Source organism: Apteryx mantelli, chromosome 19 (genome assembly GCF_036417845.1).
Source record: "Apteryx mantelli isolate bAptMan1 chromosome 19, bAptMan1.hap1, whole genome shotgun sequence".
In the NCBI taxonomy this organism is placed as follows: domain Eukaryota; kingdom Metazoa; phylum Chordata; class Aves; order Apterygiformes; family Apterygidae; genus Apteryx; species Apteryx mantelli.
In genome coordinates, this window is record NC_089996.1 from 17848476 (window position 1) to 17869933 (window position 21458).

At 36.1% G+C, this 21458-nt stretch overlaps 1 protein-coding gene across 1 annotated transcript in view; it reads right to left on the reverse strand.

The window, feature by feature from the left end:
- Positions 1 to 21458, reverse strand: part of CCDC57 (coiled-coil domain containing 57) — a 43393-nt gene that overhangs the window by 17749 nt on the left and 4186 nt on the right. Inside the window, exons 2-11 of the mRNA XM_067308644.1 lie at positions 19155 to 19263; positions 16663 to 16764; positions 15155 to 15348; positions 14696 to 14709; positions 12572 to 12758; positions 10396 to 10554; positions 9561 to 9723; positions 8728 to 8859; positions 4910 to 5138; positions 2720 to 2820 (exon numbers count right to left, since the gene is read on the reverse strand). Of these exons, the coding sequence (XP_067164745.1) occupies positions 2720 to 2820; positions 4910 to 5138; positions 8728 to 8859; positions 9561 to 9723; positions 10396 to 10554; positions 12572 to 12758; positions 14696 to 14709; positions 15155 to 15348; positions 16663 to 16764; positions 19155 to 19263 (1390 nt within the window). The remainder of the gene's footprint in view (positions 1 to 2719; positions 2821 to 4909; positions 5139 to 8727; positions 8860 to 9560; positions 9724 to 10395; positions 10555 to 12571; positions 12759 to 14695; positions 14710 to 15154; positions 15349 to 16662; positions 16765 to 19154; positions 19264 to 21458) is intronic.

Here is a 21458-nt window from a genome sequence, read left to right on the forward strand (position 1 = left end):
TAACTGTAAATGTAAAATAATACGTGTAAGATAAAAACTGTACAACTGTTAATTAGAGAACAGTTAATTTTAAGATAAAACATGAAAAAAGAGACTTCATAGCAGATAGCAGGCTACCACAAACTCTTCTTTGTGTAATGTGTGTGTGCATACACATGTGGAACAGGTATGACGTAAAATAACATTAAAAGAAAAAAGGCTGCAAAATAAAGATTCTAGAGTTAGTTTTGTCTCTGCAGCCCTAACTGAGCCCACTTGCACATATGCACTGGGATATAGTATTTACTCAAAATAATCACACTCTTAAGAGCTGCATGCTGGCCTCTTTCAGCCCCCTTACTACAGGGGGGGAGGTTTTCAACAGTCATTTAAATACTCATCAATCACTGAACATATCTCCCTACAGACTTTTTTTCTCAATGCTATACATTACCACAAGTATGTAAACATTCACACACATTAAAATAGTTTTGCAAAGGTCTTACAGTTCTATATTTACACTTTTATATATAAACTATTGCTACATTGTAATTGTACACTCTCAATCAACTTCCAACTAAATCATCTGAACGCTGTGATTCAAGGAGTACACATTGATTAAGCTGTCATTGGCGAGGGGGAGGGAGGGAAGAAGCCTTATGGCATCATGTGACTCCCAAACATTCTTTTATTCCTTTTGGATAGTTCTACTACAAAAGGGGAGAACCTTGAGAGCATACACAGAAAGCACACAGGTCCACAAACATTATGGGGGAGGAGGGTGGAGAAATAAGGGCAGGGCTAGAATATGTAAAAATATGAAGGGACCACAGTGAAAGAAAAAGAGATCACCACCTAGGTGTACATACAGCAATTTGTATCAAAGCAATCAACGTAAGAAGCTGCAAATTATTACATTCTAACCTCATCATACTGATGGTGAAATTAAAGCACTGAGGCTCAACATAAGGAGAGGTCAGGGTCATGTCCAATTATGGTGCCACTGGCTGTCATGCTATGTACCATCCCCCTTGTGCCAAAAGGCAGAAGTACACCACAGGGCAAGGGCAGAAATACCTTTTCCTTAAACTTGTGTTTCTACTGAGTTTTTCATAAAAGCAATTACAGAGGAATTTGTTTCAGGTGACAGCTTGCAGGTTTGTAGGTCTATACTGGCATATTTGCTACATGTAATTTCACAGCAGGAACAAACAAAACTCTTTATGTATTCAACAAAAGATACAATTAAGATTAAAGGTTAGCTGTTTAGGGTGGGTTGTGCATGTTTTCACACAAGCTTCCCTGGGCTCCAAGGTTTTACTTAAAAATTGATATTTTTTCAGTTCTTAAAGCTATTACCTTTTAATGTAATCTGTCATTTTTTATTATTTAGTTACTATTTCCATTTTCTTGAACTTAGATTAGCAGCAAGTCTTAACACTTAGAAAAGTTAAAACATAACACAGACAGTAGATTTTATGGATGACTTTAAAGTTAGAAATTTTATTTTTTCAACTGTATTTTAACCTATTTTATTCTAGGCTCTTTTTACTACATCATGAACTCTCTGGAACAGGAAGAACGTATAGAAACATATTCCTTAGATAGTATTAGACATTTGTCTCAGCTTTCAATTCGTTTTTTAGCATTTTTACCATGAGATGCAACTGTCTCACTATATATGGCCAATATTGTTCCTACCTTTAAAATAACACAATAGGAATTACATCTGTAAACATAGAGCTGAACAAAAATGCTCCTAGAGCTAATGAGTTTTGAATTCTTGGGTGGTAAGAGCTCCAAACAGCTGCTAGCATTCAGTTATTTCTCCAAATCATACACAACGGAGTTACTCACGGTCGCCTGTCCCGCAGATGAGGGACAGGGAACAGAGGAGTGGGGCTCCAGTGGCTGCTGGGCTGTGCTGCCCCCGCAGGTGCAGCCATGCTGCCCCTAGAGAGGGCCCTGCACAACAGAGCTCAGCAAGCCAGGCAATCAGAGGTTCTTTACAGAAAAAAACATAAATTAAGTACCATCCAGTGTACATATGATAGTTAAGTTTTGTTACACTTATTTGGTGAAAATGTTATGTCAATTTCCTAAAGGAGCATTAATTTAAATATGTACAACTTCCCCTGTTCTTTACCTGAGGTAAAAATAAAGGGGAGAAAGGGAAGAGGCTGCAAAGGAAATTTGGAAAGAGAAAAAATAGGCAGCATCAGATGTGACTCAGATTCATATTTCCATAAAATAAAAAGGGAATACAACCTCATTTGCATATCTATGACATATGTATGCCTTGATTTGTATTTCTATTGCATATCTATGTCAAATTAAAGCTTCCTGGTAACTTCTCTCACAGTCCAATAGTGACACAATACCTACATCATCATCTGTACTCACCTCATTACAGGCATACTGAAAGATTTTCAGTACATGCGCACCTAAAAGACGGATTTACAAGGAAAAGCTCAAAGAGTTGATACACAATAATTCACATATTTCCAAAAGGGGGGGGGGATAAGAGAGAGAGAGAGTGAGAGCAAGCATGTGTGTTATTCCCTAGGCAGAAGGAGCATAAATTTGGCTGAAAAATCACTGCTGGCTCTCATCTAACTTGCACTCATTACTAACTGACCATACAGGAGTATACGGCTCCACATTTTTAATATTTAAACAAAAGCAATATTATATTTATGTAATCGCACACACATCTTAGGTAGTTTAAACACTTTCATACCTTTTCTTTGTGTGGCTTTACTATTAAATCCAAGTTAGTTGAGCTCACTTTGATATTGTTTAAAGTAGTTCTAGTGGAAACTTTGTCTGTACATGATGAACCTAAAAGAAAAGAGGAGTATAACATGAGTGTATATATGTGTGTGTGTGTATATATATATATAGTCTAGCGTTTCATAGCAACAGCTGCATCAGAACTTAGTCTCATTAATACACAGGCATATCATTTCAGTAGATATACTTTAAGCAGAGCTGAAGAAATATAGAAGGTACTACAACCTCACAACACGCAAACATCATTCAGCTACAAAATGCAGAAGTGATTACATAAGACATGTTGAAAAGTTCAACTTATGGGTAGGGAGCACACAGACAAAAGTTTTTACTTCTTCTAATGCTGCATTATTTAATCATTCTCAGGAAACTGGCAATACTCAGTATAACAAGAATAGTTAAGATATAGTAGCTTTTCAATCACAGTTGAAAACAAAACAAAACAAAACACACCAATAAATTGAAGTCAATTCTGAAACATTTTTAAGATCCAGTAAAAATGGAAGTCTGAATCTGAACATTTTGGTGTACATGGGCAAGTCAGTGGAAAGAACAAATGACTTTCTGGAAATCAGAAGTGTGCTTCCAAGTTACTCTGCCATTATCTTAAATTTTGGATTTAATATTATCATCTCTTTTAGTGACTGAATATAATCTCCATACATTTTTTAAAGGAATATCAGAAAGACTATTTTAATTGAATAAAGAATTAAGTCCTAGTGAAAACGCATAATCAATTTCAGAAAAGTTATATTTATCAGCTGACAAAGATCATTGGTTTTCTTGGAGAATACTAAGCTCTCACAGCTCCAAGTCTTTTACATATTGAACTATAGAATCTTCAAAAACAGAGGCCTTTAGTTGCCTGTGACAAAGAACATTCTTTAAATGATTTTTTATTTAACAGAGTTTTTGCTTGAATTGGTTATCAATGTTTTGTTACTAGCAAAACTAAAAAGTAAAATAGGCTTTTATTTATTAAAAAGGTATCTGCAGCCTTAATTAGCTAGTGATTTCACATTGCTGCATAAATGACAGTTTAAAATAAATTCTGCAAGCTGGTAGGACATAGATCTAGTCTCGCTGCAAAATTTAAACAGAGAAACCTAATGGACAGCAAAACACTTGGTACAACAAAATACCTTTCACCAAATACATCTTGGTTTTCTGAAATATAAAAAATGATTCGTGGTGGCTCTGGAATAATTCAAGGTAATCAGAAGTTAAAAGTTTACATAAATGAGGCATAGAAAGATGTATAATGCAGCTATCCATCTGAATTTAAATAACTGGTAAAAACTGCTAAAAAACAGGGTTACCTTTCTACAAAGGTGAAAGATGTCTTTGAAAGAGTTATACCTTGCTTAATTTATTATTATTATTACACCAAAACAGATTGGGGCTGGTTATTCTATTCCAAGTTACAGTTGGTTTCCTTTTCCATTTTCTCCAGACTTCCAAAATTCACAAGAATGTTTATCCAAAAAAAAAAAAAAAAATCCATTTCTGTTTCCAAACAGGCCTGCACAAGTGTCAATCAAAAACAGACTTTACAAACTTCTGAAAACTTATTACAAAATAACAACATATGTAACGGACATAAATTCTGTAGTTCATTTTTTAATGTTACCAGCTTTCTTTAATGTTATCAGCTTTCAGCTCTAATATAACTACATTCTTTGCATTTTCCATGAAGGATAATGCAAAAAAGAAAAAAAAAAAAAGTATAAGACATGATATACTGAAATGTTTAAGTGATACTAAAAATCTATTAGTCACCCAACTAATGTATGGCAATATTTAGTAAAGGGATGCATTTGAAAGTTTGTGTATATATCTATGTGTATATATATAATATATATATACACACTCTCACACAATTTAATTATATATAGTATGAAACTTTCAAAAATACATGTTTTATAAATTTTTATAGTATTTCTTATGAAGTACTTACTGAGATTTATTTCTTATAAAGCATTTCTTATGAAGTATTTCTTATTGAGATGTTTTTAATTTTCAGCTTTCTTAACTGAATTTAGATTTCTAAGTCCAGAGTTGTTCCCTAAGGGGGGGAGCATGAAAGGTGCACGTAACATTTATGTAACACCACCTTCATCCCATTCCACCTCATTACCAGGTGTGAGTGCTGAGATTTCTGTAGTTATGTCAGTGTTAGTCTGCTCTGCAAGCTGTCTGTTTTCTGTCAGAGGACAAGAGGGCAGCATCTGCTCATCAAGGCTCTCCATTTCTTTCCTCATTTGTGCAATAGTAGCCCGAAGGTCGTCATTCTGCTTCTGAAGTTTTTGTACTTCCAAGGGAGGAAAATCTTTGTTAAGAGAACTTTTATCATCATATAGAAATATCTATAAAATAAAATTACAGCACAATAATAACAACCTTTATTAATGAGCAACACAGTCTCTCCACAACACTGCACATGAGGATCTTAACATTTTCAATCCATAAACAGATTGTTGGAAAAGAACCACAGAAAGTGAAGAAAAATATGTTTATTCTGAGGATTTGCCTAAGAAAAAAGTGGTATGCTGAGAGTCCGAGACGGGGAAGGGCACAGAAAGGGAGAAAGAGGGCCACAGAGGGCTATATCTCATCTCTGTTGTTCTTTAAAGTATTCTGTCTCTCCCTCTCATACCCCATCTCTTAAAAGAACTCATTTGCTCAACAGCAATCCCCTTTCTGACCTGCCAAATTCTTGCACCATTGGAAGACATTTGTTTGAGACCATAAAGAGGTTGGACATCCATTGCTACACTCGAAAAAGGAAAGAGGGGTATGGAATATATCTAGACAACATCTAGAAAACCTCTAAGCACTTATTCATATATAAAATAAGTAGCAACATCCTTCTTTAAAAAGTAGTTGCTTATGTATAGTACTTAAGATAATCTAACAGCGGACAAAATAAAAAGAACTTTTGTCAGATACCAATTGAAGCTCTGCCTTCACAAAGACAACATCTGTATTAGAAGCCTGACTTCTGGAATTATACTTGGTGAAAGTATGAATTGATGACCGTCAGTCCTACAGACTTCCAAAATTGAAAAGTCTGCCCAAAACAGGTTGCCAAAGCTGCTTTAACTACTGTAGAAAGACTAATCTATATTCGTAAAGTATGAGTAGCTTGCTTATAGGGTAATACATTCCAGAATTGTTCTTGTCCAACAATTTTTGAAGGGGAATTGCTTGATGTTTTCTCCATAGGCTGCAAACAGCCTTGAAGAAAGAAAGTTGTGTGTGAATAAGGTGATGCTCTAATCAGAACAAGAATGTGAAATGTTCTAGATCATAAACTTTGATAATTGTTTTACCAAAGGTTGCCCGCTCCAGCATCCAATTTCTGACAGTAGTCGGCAACATATGTTTAAGGAAAACATAATAAAAAGGTCAAATATAGAATCGCTTCCTCTCACGTCTTTCTCAGTTTTCAAAATTGCAACTGTGGTGGAGAGGGAAAACAAAAAAAACCCCCACACAAACACATGACAACACCCCCCTCCCCACCCAACAACCAACACCCAGGAATTGGTAAACACATTTCCTGATCATTTGAAATTCCAATACAATCTTCAGAATTTTTTCCTGGTAGAATCCATGCATCATTGAAAAAACACATGATAGGGTCCTGACATTAATTATTACTTCTGCTGTTTCTTCTTTCAAAGTATTAGTGACTTCAACATTTTTAAAGAGGTTGCATTAGACCAGTGACTGTGTGTTATAATGGTGGTTTCATCAAAACAGAGAGTGCAAAGTTTAGGTTCCATTCCATAAAATCCTCTCTAACTGCTGGAAACACTTGTTGTCAGCCTTGTAGGATACATAGATACCATTTGGAACAAAAGTATTAGAAACTCCTGGAATTATGGAATATATACTAATACAGTCATTAAATGAATCTTGATTTACAGACAGCCCAGATGAGATGTTTTTAGAAAGGAAAAACAGTCTAATGTGTTTGGAATATTCGTACTGAATGCTGCTAGCTTATGTTGCTGAGTCCAAAAGTTCCAAATGTTTGTTTTTATTCAACCCTAACCCGAAATTGTTGCAAGGCAGCAGTCCTGCCTCTTGAGAGGGAAAAGCAATTCATGAGCCCCTGTACAAAGGACAGGTCAGCAAAATATTTAAATCTTAACCTTTATGCCTTGCACAGCCTCAAACACTACTCCTTCTTCAGTCTTCTCCATCATTCCCCACTTCTTGCAATCCCCTTATTTCCCAGTCATCAGGCTATTCTGGAAGTGAGATCTGAAAGCTGGGAATCTAATGGCCTTCAAATTAAGTTTCCCTTTCACAAGGGCAATGACTGCGTTACAGCCCATCTCTCTCCTGTGGCTCTTTCCTCCCTTAACAGTACAGGGGTAACCTGGAAGATGTGAATAATCCCTATTCTGCTTTTACAGTCTCTCCAAGGTTATTAAGATGAGGTGAGGGGAAAGGGAGGTTGAAGAGGCATGAAGAGAAAGGCAGCAGCAGGTACCAGTACATCACCCAGGTATGTTCTGAATTTTGGGACCCAGAACTCCACACCAATCTGCAACACAGATGTGAGCCACTGAAGTTTGAACCAGAAATACAACTGTTCCAGGTGTTTGCTAGCGGAAAAGGATCTAGACAGAAGACCAGAAAATCGCACAGAATGACTGTAAGCAATCTGTCCTTATCTGTGCATTTGTATGGTATTAGTATGCCCCAGTCAGACAGCTATGGCCCAAGTCATACTCAGAATCGGTTCCAAGGAAGAATTTCCAGGCTGGTGTTTTTCACACCTCTGTTGCTCAGTTAAAGTCTTCAGGATGTGACTTGCATAGTATTTCTAGCACTCTCACAGGATCCTAGACCAATTTGAAGAAAGGACCTGTATGCTAAGGATACGATAGCACTGTGTATTTATAACTTATCTTGCCCCAGTAGCCTGAATCAGAGGAAAGCAAACACACTGTTGTTTCTTTGGGAAGAAGTTTGAAGAATACTTTGCAAGGATTGTCAATTTTAACCACAAATCTCCCCCTGTTTGTTTACATTTCACTTTGTACAGAAAAAATAAAAGAAAAAAGATTCCAGTTCGGAACACTTTTTTTGGTGCTTGTTTTGTTTTTAAACAATGTCCTTTCATATAAATCAGAGACAAAAATGGTTTTGCTGAGATGAATGATCAGATATATAGCTTTTGCATCAAGTCTAGTTTCAGATGAAATTGGAGCAATCTGCTCCATAAGAAGTTTTTGCTACCAGTCTACTTTTGTCCCTTTTTATCTTAATTTAAAAGTTGTTTTCAGGAAGTATCTTCAAACTATTTTCTGTATTCAGAAAACATTAGGTTTGCTTAACACTGCTTTTCACATCAGCAAGATCTGATAATATATTCTTACCAGTTTACTGTTGAGAACCTGCAACTGCCCAGTAGGGTGCATCACAGTACACTCTACTTTCATTCTTTACAAAAGTCTTTTCTTAATACATCTCTGCCGAAAGAATAAGGGATATGATGACCAAAATAATTAAGAAAGCTCTCCCAGAATGACCAAGTAGATCTCCAGAATTATCTGTTTTTAAAGCATTCAATTAAAATTTTAGCTTTACAACTTCAAAATCTACTCTGAATTTCAACTAACACAGAGCCTCAGGAACACACCAGCAAATAGTTCTACCCGTTCTGAAGTGCCACAATGCTACAGTGCATTGTCCTTTTTTTGGAGCAACGTTTTTCTTACATCTGGTTTGCTCCTTTTGCCAGCAAGTAGAGGATCAGACTCATTATGAATTCTGTGACACTTAATCTACATGTATTCCAGGCTACATATGTCTGTATTTTGAATTAAAAGGGTGTCTCAAACGAACTGCTTACAAGAAGTTCAGCGGAAACAAGCCCTTTAGGGTTGTCATCTCATTGTGAATCCATCCAAGCCAAGACAGTAATTGTTGTCTAACCTGTTTCTCTCCTTCAGGTAAAATATCATGACTCCAAAGTGCTTGGATTGTTTGCTCTCTCTCAGAGAAAGCAGAAAGAACAGTCTCCATTTCATGCAGCCTGTATTCTGTCTTCTGTAGATCAGCTTCAACCTAGGAAAGAGGTGAAAAAAAAAGTTTATATCACAGGACAGGGACTGTACATAACTGATGCATATCCCTTTTGGCTCTGTCAAAAACCTCTTTCACAGAAAAATAATTTGGCTTCCCTGTCTCAAGTCCATGCTGTGAAACGGATCATAATGATTCACCTCTCAGATGTATCCCTGTGCTACACCTATTGATATCTACGAATCATTTTTGAAGACAATGGCAAAACAGAACACCAGTGTAATAGTCTCTGGGCAAAAAAAGATGTTGATGCTGTATTTCATTTCCTTTTTCAGGAACAGCAGCTAGTACACTTCACAAAATAGCTCCCCCCCGTGGCTAATATTGTTCCCTTGACAGAATTTAAGCTATATTATGATCTGTGAAAGTCTCTTTGGCCTGTGGCTGCTCTGAGAGGATATCTCTTTTCCTGCTATAGTGCCAAAAGAAACGCAGTAGCATCTCTCAGGCTGTCTTGACTTCACTGTAAGGGAAAAAAGGCAGCTAGAAGTGTCTGTGAGAATTACTCTGGTTTATGATAAACCACATTTGATGACCTGCCAAGCACAATAAAAAAAATAATGTTTAACAGGGTTTTGAAAGTAGACTGAAGTCATTGCCTGATGAAGACCAGGACGGAAAGAAATGTTGTAACTCTCTATGCAACAGATGTTTTCCAAACAGAATTAATTTGATCTTTTGACCTGCTCGCTTGCTGAAGACAGGCTTTGCATTAGATCCTCTGATTTCTGATATTGATTTCTTTCAGCTTTCTCACAGTGCTGCCGCCAGTCCAGTTCTTCTTGTGCTTTACTCTGTTCCAGAATCTGTTCTCCTTCAGCTGCCGGAGCCAGTTGTTGTTTACACCTATGATAAACAGAACAAAGCTGAAAGTGTTACTGTTGATTTCAGCAGAATAAATGTTGAGATATTAAAAAACAAACAAACAAAAAACAAAACAAAAAAACACTCAGCCTTGTTTGTTGTGCTCTTCTTCTTTTCTTGTTCTATTTTGACAACAAAAAAAAAACACAAAAAAACCCAGTTATATTCTATTTCTAATCTAAATATTTTCCTGGACAGAAGCATTTAAATTACTGAGAACTCAGCAGTCTCTTAAAGTACATCTGTATGGGTATTTAGAGTCAACTTCAGAGGTTGTCTCAGCTCAAGCTGCATAAACTGCTCTTCAACAGATACTGCTCTCAGCAAAACCATCCACAGCATGCTTCTGATTTTTTAATAACGGAAATAGGATACAAAAGGGCTAGGAAGCAGGAACAGAAGATTGCTGGATCACTGGAGTAGAGCTAGGCTCAAAGCCTGCTGCATATGCATAAATTGCAAACAAACCAAAGAAAGAGGAGGGCTAGGAGGCGCACAGAATGAGACAAATCTCATATTCAGAACTTAAGGGCTTTGAAGACTGGTTCAATTTCCTTAGGACTGAGCAAAGGCTTTTACAACACAAAAATGTTAAGACTTCAGGGCAATTTTAAGATTGACTCTAAAGGGCACTTTCGACAAAGTATTCTTTACCATTCTGTATCTTCCTGGAACTTGGTCAATTGTACCCTCAACAACTTCTCTTCTTCATGCATTGATTGAATTTGGAAGTCTTTAGAAGCAAACTGTTTAGAAATCTCAATCAGATGAGAATCCCAGCATGTTTTTAGTGTTACAAGTTCTTCTTGAAGTCTATATCCAGGAAAAGAACAAAAACAAAACCCATGTGAATATATACTTGCTTAAGTTGATAAACAAAAGATAAGATGCAATCTTGCATGTAAAACTGTTCAATAACGTCTTTTAAATTAAAAGCTCAGAGGGACTTTATTTTCATGAGCCAAATGCATATTGCAAACCATGCATTTTCAGTTGTGTAAAAGGCAGGCCACCTAGACAATTCTTTGATTTGTTTCCAATGGCCTTCTTGGAATGGCAGTTGCCTCTTTACAGATTGGCTATGGAGGAAGCTCTCTTCTGGTGTGTTGTTGCTTCTCTAGATTTCCAGCTACTTTCTTTCCTATGTCAGCTCCTTCTCTTGCTAATTCTTTGAGTAGCCTGTTCTTGCTGGTGTCAATCATATAACTTATGTTTATATAAACATATCAGTATTTTGCTACACATTTTGTTGTAATAATACATATACAATTTCAGACAGTATAAGTTTACTTAGACCTACATTTGTCATAGCTTTACATATATGGCAACACACCGCTTTACCAGACATATGGACATATCCTATACTTAACAGAACCTTTCTCAAAGGGTTTGTATGCAAGCAGTATCCCTACCAAAGGATAATAAGTGAGAACTTTAGGGAAAAAAAAAAAAAGAAATAAAAAGAGGGGATTGGGAAGACTGAAGCCCAAGCAACCGAAACAAACATCTGAGAAAGAGTTCACATTGCTGCTCTGCATTTACAAAATAGGAATCCATGTTAGATAAGCAACAGAGGCATCTACATTCTAGAAAAGTGAATCTTAGCTTTGTTCAGAAATTAAGTGTTACTTAGAATAAGTTCTAAATATATGCCTTAGACTGGAGATGAAAAAGTTTATTATCAGACTCCCTTTATAGCCATTGCACTACATCTTTCATAAAAAAAAAAAAAAAAAAAAGAAAAGGAACCAAAATTTATTATTACTGCCTTGAAGGCTAAAGAGTGCAAGCAGAATAACTACCAATCCTTTCCGAGAGAGAGAGAGAGAGAGAGAGAGAGAGAGAGAGAGAGAGAGAGAGAGAGAGAGATACACTATTTAAAATGGTATTGACAGGCAGGCATTTTAAAGAATCTTGAAACAAGATTTCAGAGGTTATGCTTCTCAACACCCTTAGACACCTTAGACATGTCAAGATTAGACATGAAATTGCATTGGCACAGCCATAAGTTAGTCCTCTGAAAGAAGCAGAGGTTTGGAGATAACATAATCTAGGCTTATCAGTAATAAAGACATAAACATCAGAAATAGCTCTTACATTAACCTCCAGTCAAGCTACTGCTAAGTTTTTTAAATACAAGAGTTAGTCTAAACATACAAAGAACTTCCACCCAAATAAAGATGATCTTTTGTAGGTGCTGTTGAGATCTTTGCCATTCTCATTCCCTTGTCCCAGCTCGCTAAGGAACTCATGGTATTGTGAAGTATTGCACATACTGACACTGGAAAAAATGATCCATTTGAGACCTCCTTGATTACAGCATCACATACATCTAAGAGGACATGCTGCAACTACATGGTATCTTGCAAACATCTTCTGTGTTGAGGGCAGGCAAAAAGATGAGGAAAGCAAAAGCAGTTTGTCCTCACAGAGGAAAAAGATATTTGATGTAAATGGGTTTTATGTTGCACAGGGGTAGGTACCTCTTAGATGAACAGCTGCATACTGATCCTTCTTCAACTATGACAGGATAAAGTCCTCTGTGTAAGACTTCTCAAATTTTAAAAACTAGTTTGAGATTTCCAAAATCCAAAACACTTCTGATTGTCATATTTTGTGGAAAGTGAGAAAGAAGTTTTTGTAAAACTATCCCAACTTTGATGTTATCAAAGAGCTCTGGAAAGGAATACTTCTATAGACATTTTTCAGGCTAAGGGTCCCCATAAAGAACTGTGGGAAGATGAGTGGGTAACGTTAAACCAAACAGCTATCTCAATACAGTGTACACTTTCATTAGAACTTAGGAAACAAGATAAATTAGGGAACTCACTTTCCAATAAGGGCATCTTTCTCTCTTAAGCAAGCACTGTGACTCCGTTCTCTCCTATGTAGCTCCATTTCCAGAATTTTATGTCTCATTTGCAGTTCCCTAATCTGTTTCTCCAGGTTTTGTAATTGTTCAGCTTGGGCTTCTTTCACTGAAGCTGGCATTGCAGTCTTTTCCTTTGCAGCATGATCTAGTACTTCATGTCTAGAAGATGAAGAGAAACAGAATAAAGTGAGGTGTCAAGCAACGCAAAGCATGTTTTTTTCCCCCTCCAAACTGTTGTTTTACTTTCTCGTCAATTTTGTTTGAGCAGATTTAGAAAACCATTGTCAGAAGCTCTGCAAACAGAAATTAACCTCAGCTTGTCAGTGGAACAGGCTAGGTTTTTTTTTTTTTTTTTGAACTCAAAATGCCAGTGTTTGGATGGACTCAAGATGGGGGCAGAATCTTTCTTATACCACTGCAAAGAGTTTAGCTCCAGTTTATCACAGAACTTTAAGTTTGTGCTCAGCACAAAGAACAACAGTATTTCACCCAATAACAGGATCAGAACCATCTTAAAAATTAAGGTGTTTTTAAAATAGCTCATAGAATAGCTACTATTTTAACAGTAGAACCTCTCCTTTATTTCCATGCAAAATACTGTTATACCATACTGAAAACATTCTTCACATTAATTAAACAATTGGAAGGATATTCTAATTCCTGTATCCTAACACAGCAAGCATTCGGAAAAGAATAAAAACAGATTTAGAAACTTCAAAGCCCAGATAATTACATTTAAAAGTTACAAAGTCAGGAAGAAGGGCTCAATTATGTAACTAACAATGTGGAAATTAAATGTGTGAGTACGCCCTCAGCATTTTCCAAAATATATTGGTAAGACTTCAGTTCTGTTTCTGTCCTTCTTTCTGTTCTGTCCTAAAAAACAACAAAACAAAAAAATACACAAACTTTTTTTAAACATCAGTACTAGAAAATTAAAAAAGAGCTTGCCATGTTATTCAGCTATGCACTTAAACTCCATTCAGCAGCCAGCCACCTGAGTTCCTGTCAAAAGTTACCTTTGTCTATTGATGCCTACGCATCATGCAACCCTCCCTCATAGCATTTAGGTGAGGCTAGCAGCTAACACCTCCAGTTCTTACCCCCCACTCATGTGGGGACCCTGCTTTCCAGTTCAGGAGTTGCCTTGTCAAATCCAGTAAAACAATTAGGGAGTCCTCTTTCTCCATTCAACACAGGGAAACCAGAATGAATAGAGTTGAGGTTTTCCTTCAGAAGTAAGGGAAGTCCCAAAGAGTCCCAAACTCACACCTTCCCTTTTTACAGGAAGGTAGAAGATTTTACTTTTCAAGTAGAAGCCCTCACATATCTTTCCACATAAAATCATGAGAAAATAGCTTCAAATCACGATTGTGATGTTCAAAATTTCTTCCCAAAACTTTGAGTTTTCTTCAAAACTTTGTTAAAGGTCATGCACAACTACTACTTTGGTAGACACAAAGCAAGTTCTTAAATATGATGACCTTCCTTGGATTTAAATGTTTGAAACAAATTATATGGCTCAGTAACAACACATTACTGGCATGTCTCAGAAATCTTAAAGACAAATGGAGTTTACACAGCAGAAATGCTTGTGGTTCATACCAGTTCAAAGCCCAGAATCAGGGCCTAAAAGTAGGAGAGGCTATAAAAATCTGGAACACGAAGCAAAGAGGAAAAAGGGACAGTGAAGCCAGAAATAAGAGAGTGGAAAGTTCAGGCAACTCAGGGTGGAGAAAGACCATAAGGTACTCATTTTATTAAAAAACAAAACAAACAAACCAGCATCCAAACACACATGCATCCTAACTATTTTTCAGTCAGGTCTTTGCTGCAAGATTTCTTGGTGCTGTTTCCTTAAACCCCCATGGGATATAAAGGATTAAACATAAACAGAAGGAACGGAAATGGAATTATGAATAAGTCTTAAATTTGAACCAGTGTTATACAGATTCCTTAGATCCATTCAAATAAGAATATCCACAGTCTGTTTAAGGAATCATAATTTCTCAGGTTAAGCAGTGAAATTATACACTAATTTCTCCCCAAAGTTGAGAGGCATACACACAAAAAATATGGTGCTAGTTCCTTCAGACATTTAAATTATGAGTCAGTGCTGGTTGTATGCAAACCTAATAATTAATTCCATCCTATCTGTCAATATTGAACTAAAAAAGACAAGTCACATAGTATGTAATTAATTCCAGTCTTGAATTATAGATTTTCAATATGGATCTCTAATTCCTTTCAAAGTTTGCCTCCTTTAAAAGTTGTTTTTGTTTTTTGTTTTTTTTAGTAAAGGCAGAAGGCAACACTGAACCATTAGAACTTTTAAGACAAAATTTTATTTTTAAAGTGAGACAGGATACATCCAGACAGAATGCATCAGAACTTGTCTGAAATCCATGCTACTTAGCAAATATTTCATAGCAAGGGTTACTTTTTGTTGCAACAGTGGATATTACTAGATGAATTAGTTTATATACATCCCAAACTGTTGCTATTATTAAAGAGCATGCGAAGAAGAATAAAGTTGAAAGGCAGTTAATTTTGATCATAATCAAATTTGTACAATACCGAGCATCTTTCACAGCTACAAAATCTTTAAATTCCCAGTCCTTGAATTTGATCTCTTTCTCAAGTTTCAAATTAATTGTTTCTGCTCTTTGCAGTGATTCTGCAGCTTTCATTCCAGCCTCTTTCAGGACCTCCAGTTCTTTGGTCAGCAGTTTAACCTTTAAAAAAAAGGAGAATAAGACTCAAGAATTCTAATTAGCCCCAATACGACTTCATTCTAAAGACGTCCAGAGCCCTTACACAGTTGAAATGTTAACAACAGCTCCAGGGAAAACAAACAAACAAACAAAATTTATATTCATTTATTTAAAGTATTCAACAATTTGAATGGTGAAAATTTTAGTGCAAGAAAAACACTTTAAAACATCCTCCTCATAAGTTATAACCTCTGCTGTTATTTAAACTTCTACTCTCAGAGTACTGAGAATTATTACATTCAAATGCAACTGCACATAGTGTTAGAGACAGAAACAGTATTACAGATATCTAACCATGCACTCAAGTCTGAAAATTACAACAGTTAAAGGTTCCTTCTGAAGTACTATCGGAGGTATACTGCATACTGCACAGTAAGCAATAGCATATGTAAGTTTACATTTAATAAGTACACATGCAGTTGCTTTGTTCATACTAAGTTAACAGCAGTTGGTCTTGCAATCTTTATAGACAAGACTGCAGTAAGATAAAGTCTTTATGTCCATTACTACAGCAGCATCTTTGAAACAAAACAAAGAGAACCCCACCAGGACAAGCAAAAAAAATATATCCAGAAACAAGCTCCAGCTGTGTCAGCATTCAATATGCAGGAATCCACAGACACCACTAATGGCTAGGCAACCTTTTAATTTCCTAATAAGCCTTTGGCAAGGCAAAGTTTGCAGTCAGAAGTAATTTATTTTATTAGAGGGGAAAAAAAAAAAAAAAAAAAGGCAGCTGGAAAAAAACCTGACAAACTTCTAGGCATACAAGTAGTCTTCCTGAAAGCTTGTCTGGTTTTTCCAGTGCTATCAGTTGATTTAACATGAATTTTACCTCTAAACACCTTGGTTTGTTGAATTACTATACCATCAGACAAATCACAACTGAAACAAGTAAAACAAGCAAAGAGTCTTCCAAGTAATGTTGACTATCAGTGAAGAATGCACAAGCAGAGAATACATATTTTGGAAGAGCGATTTCCTTATTACCAATCTTATAAGAATGAGATAGGCCCTTCAAGGACCCAGACAATTTTTTTGTTTATGTAGGGAAAAAGCACAGTAACTATGAATGAAGTTAAGATGCATACTGCAAGTACCTCTGCTTCCTGCTGTCCTGGAACCAACTAGTTCAACACACATGGAAGGGAGAAAAAATAAAATAAAAAAATTAGGAGCATCATCTTTTCATGTATTTCACACAGGAGTGACTTGAGATTATTAGAAACTCATTCAGCTCTGTGAGTAAAGCATAACAGCTTGAAAATAACTTACTTTAACTTCATGGGACAGAACTAAGTCACCCATTTTGTTTGTCTGCTGTTGAAACTCACGTTCTCGCTTTTTCATTTCCGCATCAAATTCAGCTAGCAGTTCCTACAATGGGAGCAACAGATAGGTAATGGTAATACAGTAATACTGATGGAGAAACACTGTACTGTCACTTTTTTTTTTTTTTTTTTTTTTAAATCATTGCACCATTTTTCTCTGCTCTAGTGAGGATCAGAATGTCCTGAATGAAACCTACCATCTGGTCTATGCTAGTTCCCCTAATATGACTTGTACAGCAAAGGGGAATTTAAAGAAATACATCAGCAAAATGGCATCCTCTGTAAAATAAGCTCATATTCCATAACTATAGGGAAAAAAATAACTTATTTGAAAGAAAACCTTATAGACTTTAAAGCTCAATTCCTATACAGACATCTTAGTGTTTGCAGTACAAAGACTATTCAGTATGGAAATATCTGTATTTTATTTAACTCTCAGATGAGCAGGAAAGTGCAACTCCCCTCCAGTACTAAGAGTTGGAGGTTTTTTTGTTTTGTTTTGTTTTTTTAAACTAGGCATATTATTTAGAAACAAGCCATATCATCTGCAGATAGCAAGTGGGCTTGGGCTATCTTGGACTCCCCAAAAAGAAACAGAATGAAGTTATTTTAGCCCTGTTTGTCACAATTTTAAGTAAGATTTTAAATATAAAATAACAAGTATTAGCAGAAGTTAAAAGTATGCTGACAAGAGTAGTACATGCTGTAAGCACATAAATAAAGGGATATAGATTTTTTTATGTACAATCTATTACAAACAGTTAGGACATCCACTTTCTTATAAACACACCGAAGTGTGTGTGTGTGTGTGTGTGTGTGTGTGTATGAAATTAATTATGATAAACATTTCACTGTTTTCCCCTATTTTTGCAGAACTTTTGCAGGACTATGATAAAAACAGTACTAAAGCACAAAAAATGGTCACTGACAAACCACACAAGAAAGATGGTAAAAGTACATCATAGAAATTTATAAACTTAGACCCAAGTCTAAGCTTTTTGTTCAAGTTAAGCAAGAAAATCCACTGCTATTAGTAGGGAGAATTTTGGCTGCAGTCAAGACGCTTTTAAAGGGAATACTTGTAGACCTAATAAAAAGCTAAAAAAATTAAAGCCTTACTGAAAAGTGGCCTGAAAAATACCACTGTATTTCATATTGAAGATAGCAAATTGACAAGAGGTCTGTTGGGAGAGAGGAAGCTATGGGAAAGACTCTCTCTTGTATTGCCTGTACAGCTGTTGAAATGGTGAAGTATTAAAAAAAGGTGTTTGTGAGATACTACTTCCAGGATTGCAACTGATGATTCATGACCAAGACTTAAAAGCAAGAGGAGAAGAAGTCAAAGGAGGAGATTTTGGCTAGTTGACGCAATATAGTGTGCTAGATTAAGGGAAATGGAAAAAGAAAAGTTACCATAAATCGTGTGCATTAGGTGATGTGCCCTTATATCCAGGGAACAGCAGATAATCAGTTTTATCATTATAATTTAACCACACACACAAAGATAACTTCTAAGTTAAGCCAATTGCCTAGTGTTTTCCAAGTGAAAAGTGCTCATACTCCCTAAGGTAGGTTCATAAACTACCATTGGGAAGCAAGTTGGTGACAGACTCCTAGATGAAGATGGGCTGTTTCAGTAGGACTACCATTTTGAGGGCAGGGAGGTTTGGTTGAGTAGATTCAAGCTGTAATTGCATAGCAATATCTCCTACCTCTCCAATTTATATTATACATACTGGTTTGGATGACAGACCAAAAATTAACCATTCTAATTGTAATGATTAGCACAGACATGTAAAAACATTAAAAAAAAACTTTAGTATCATAAATACATTTTCATATAAAAATAAGGAAGGAAGATTTTGTTGTTAAGATTTTACAATATATAGGTTGTAGAATGCCCCCCCCAAGGTATCACAGTTGAAGCTCAGATTTCCCTGTCAGTTGATCAGACTATCCTTTTATGATGAGATGATAGCAATATAAGAGGCAGAAGGGAGGGAAAAAAAACAAAACAAAAAAACCCCTTGTAATCAGGAGTATGACACACAAAGTACATTTATCTACCCATCTTGCCTAAAGCTGCCTCTGCTTTCTAGATGCTGACCTTTGCTGAAGTTTCAAGGTTAACAAACTTAGCACTGTGCTATCTACATACTTAAAATCTTACACAATCTCAGATTACTAAACACATTCTTAACAGTTCCTCACAAGTGGCAGCTGCCAGATAAGTAAAGCAAGAGCTACTACACAAGCACTAAATAATACCTAGAAGTCCAAAGCATTTTCTAAACTGTCATCACATATCTCATTCATTTAAATAAAAAGGCAAAAATAAAAGCTCATGCAACTATTTTAAACCAGAGCATCGTAATAAGAAAGGATAGATTGCTAGGTGGTGCCCTAACACAACATTGTTTCTGCATATTTTTATACCTGTTTCTGACTAGCAAGCTCTCCTTCCAGTTCTTGGAGTTTTCCTTCCATGACATGTTTCAGGCTCACATAGTCCTCACACTGATGACCTATGTTGCTGTTCTTAGAGCTATAAACAAAAATAAAACAACTTTAAATTAAAGACTGTCTCCAAAAGAGGCATGCATTGGGGGGGGGGGGGAGGGGAGTCTTTCCAGTGGTAACACATAATTGGAAATACAAGATGCAGTAAGTTCATAAAGGAACAGTCACCATTAAAAAACAGACAAACCTTCCTTTTACAACAGATCATTAGAAATCACTATTTTTAAATTATCACATACATAAGAAGTGAACAAACCATTTAAAACAACATGATCCATTATTGTCTAATTGCTCAATCTCCTTTTTAACAGAGTATATAAACTTTTACTGATTTTTTCCAAGATGTTCAGTCTCAATTTAAAAAGGTCAAGCAATGCAGAGTATATCACAGTCCTTGGTAAATTAGTCCACTATTCATTTCCCTTACGAAAAAAAGACTGAATATTGTTTCAACTTCAGCATGTGTCATTATAACTCTCAGCCATCAGAGTTCACTAGGGTTTGAACAGCATTCGTACTAGACACCGTCTTCTATGCAGGCTTATCCCACTCTCATAGCCCATCATAGAGAATGTTCACTGGTGAAGCTCCCTAAGAATCCAATTTAGTTAACTTAATTGCTTTCTATGATTCAAGCCACTCTCCACTTGTCCACATAGTCCTTCCCCTATCCCCTGCCCTCCAACAGTTCTGGAACAGTATACATTGCCAAAGTCAAAAGATAATACCTGCTCTTCAATCCCACCGCTATGTCTCTGGTGATACCTCTAGAGATCCTGTACAATCTATTAGCTGTAGCATTGACCTTGGAGTTTGCTGAATTTGTCACCGAGTGTGACTCTTGAGCGTTCTTCTGAGCAAAGCTACATTCTGGCAAACAGCAGAATGAAAATATAACATGATATATATATTTTTAAGTTGTTAGACCTCACATTATGTTAGAGATGCATTTGTTTGTGCCCCATTTATTTATTGACCAACAGGGATTCATCACAAATCACTTAAGTACAAAATAATCTGGACTAATTATAGGTTAAAAGGGGGAAAAAAAAAAAAAAAAAAGGAAAGAAAAGCCCACATATTTCTGTCCATCTCCATAGACTCCAGCCATAATGACTTCCCAGAAAAGCTTTTCTTGCTGCATCTTCTCCTCAATACTATCATCTGCTTTGAAACCTACTGGTAGGGCATTTTAGACACAAAATCTGGCTACAGTCAAAATGGGGAAGGAGTTTCTGTTAGCGAGCATACAGAAAAGGTCAGCATGGTAATATGCAAGATTGGCAGCAGCAGACTTGAACAGAACTTGTCCTAACACAACCTCCACTGCCAGCAGAGTTACAATATCACTCTGCAGGGTAGACAGTTTCTAACTTTGCTTATAAACCTTCACGCTGTATGAATATGTACATTCAGGATATAATTTCTCTGTGAAAGTCTTGTTTGAAATGCATCATTCTCTTCCCTTTCTTGAATGAGAGGTTTCACTGCTCAAAAAGAAAACCAAACTTTTGGTTCTGATGAAAAGTCTATCTCCAACTCTCTCTTTCTCTTTTTATTTTTTTAAATAAGGAGCTAATAACAGGTAAGAACAACATACCCATCTTTCTCCCTAGTTCCTTAGCAATATAACATCTAGAGGCCTTTCTGTAACTGATCTAGCAAGAGTCCAGCAAGTCATTACTTTTCCCATCTTAATTTAGGCAACTATTTCACATATTGCTATTAGCAAGAGACAGTTCAAGTTGTTTTTAAATAAGTTATTCAAAATTTTAAACAGACTATATGAACTGCATCAGTTAGTTACAACAGAAATTCCATATTCATAATCCAAGTTTATAAGCCACAGAAGAGGTCAGAACCATTAATCTTTAGAAAGTCCCTTAATACATGAAAATAAAAATCACCTCTCCCTGTGACACTTCTTCAGCTAGCAATAATAAAGCTGACCAACTTGTAGAGATCAAGTTTCTGAGTACAGGGGAGACTGGAGAATCCTTGATCTTTTACTTTGGAACCTGAGAACAAAGTACAGCCATATACCACTGGTTATGAATTCAAATGCATGGCAGTCTGCCATTTGAACTGACTACTCCTTCTACTTCTCCCAAAAGTATATCTTGTATTTAAGCCTTCTAGTGACCTGGATAATATTTGTAGACACTAGTAATCTTCAACATGCAACCAAATATTGTTGAAAAGACGTCAGGTATATCAATG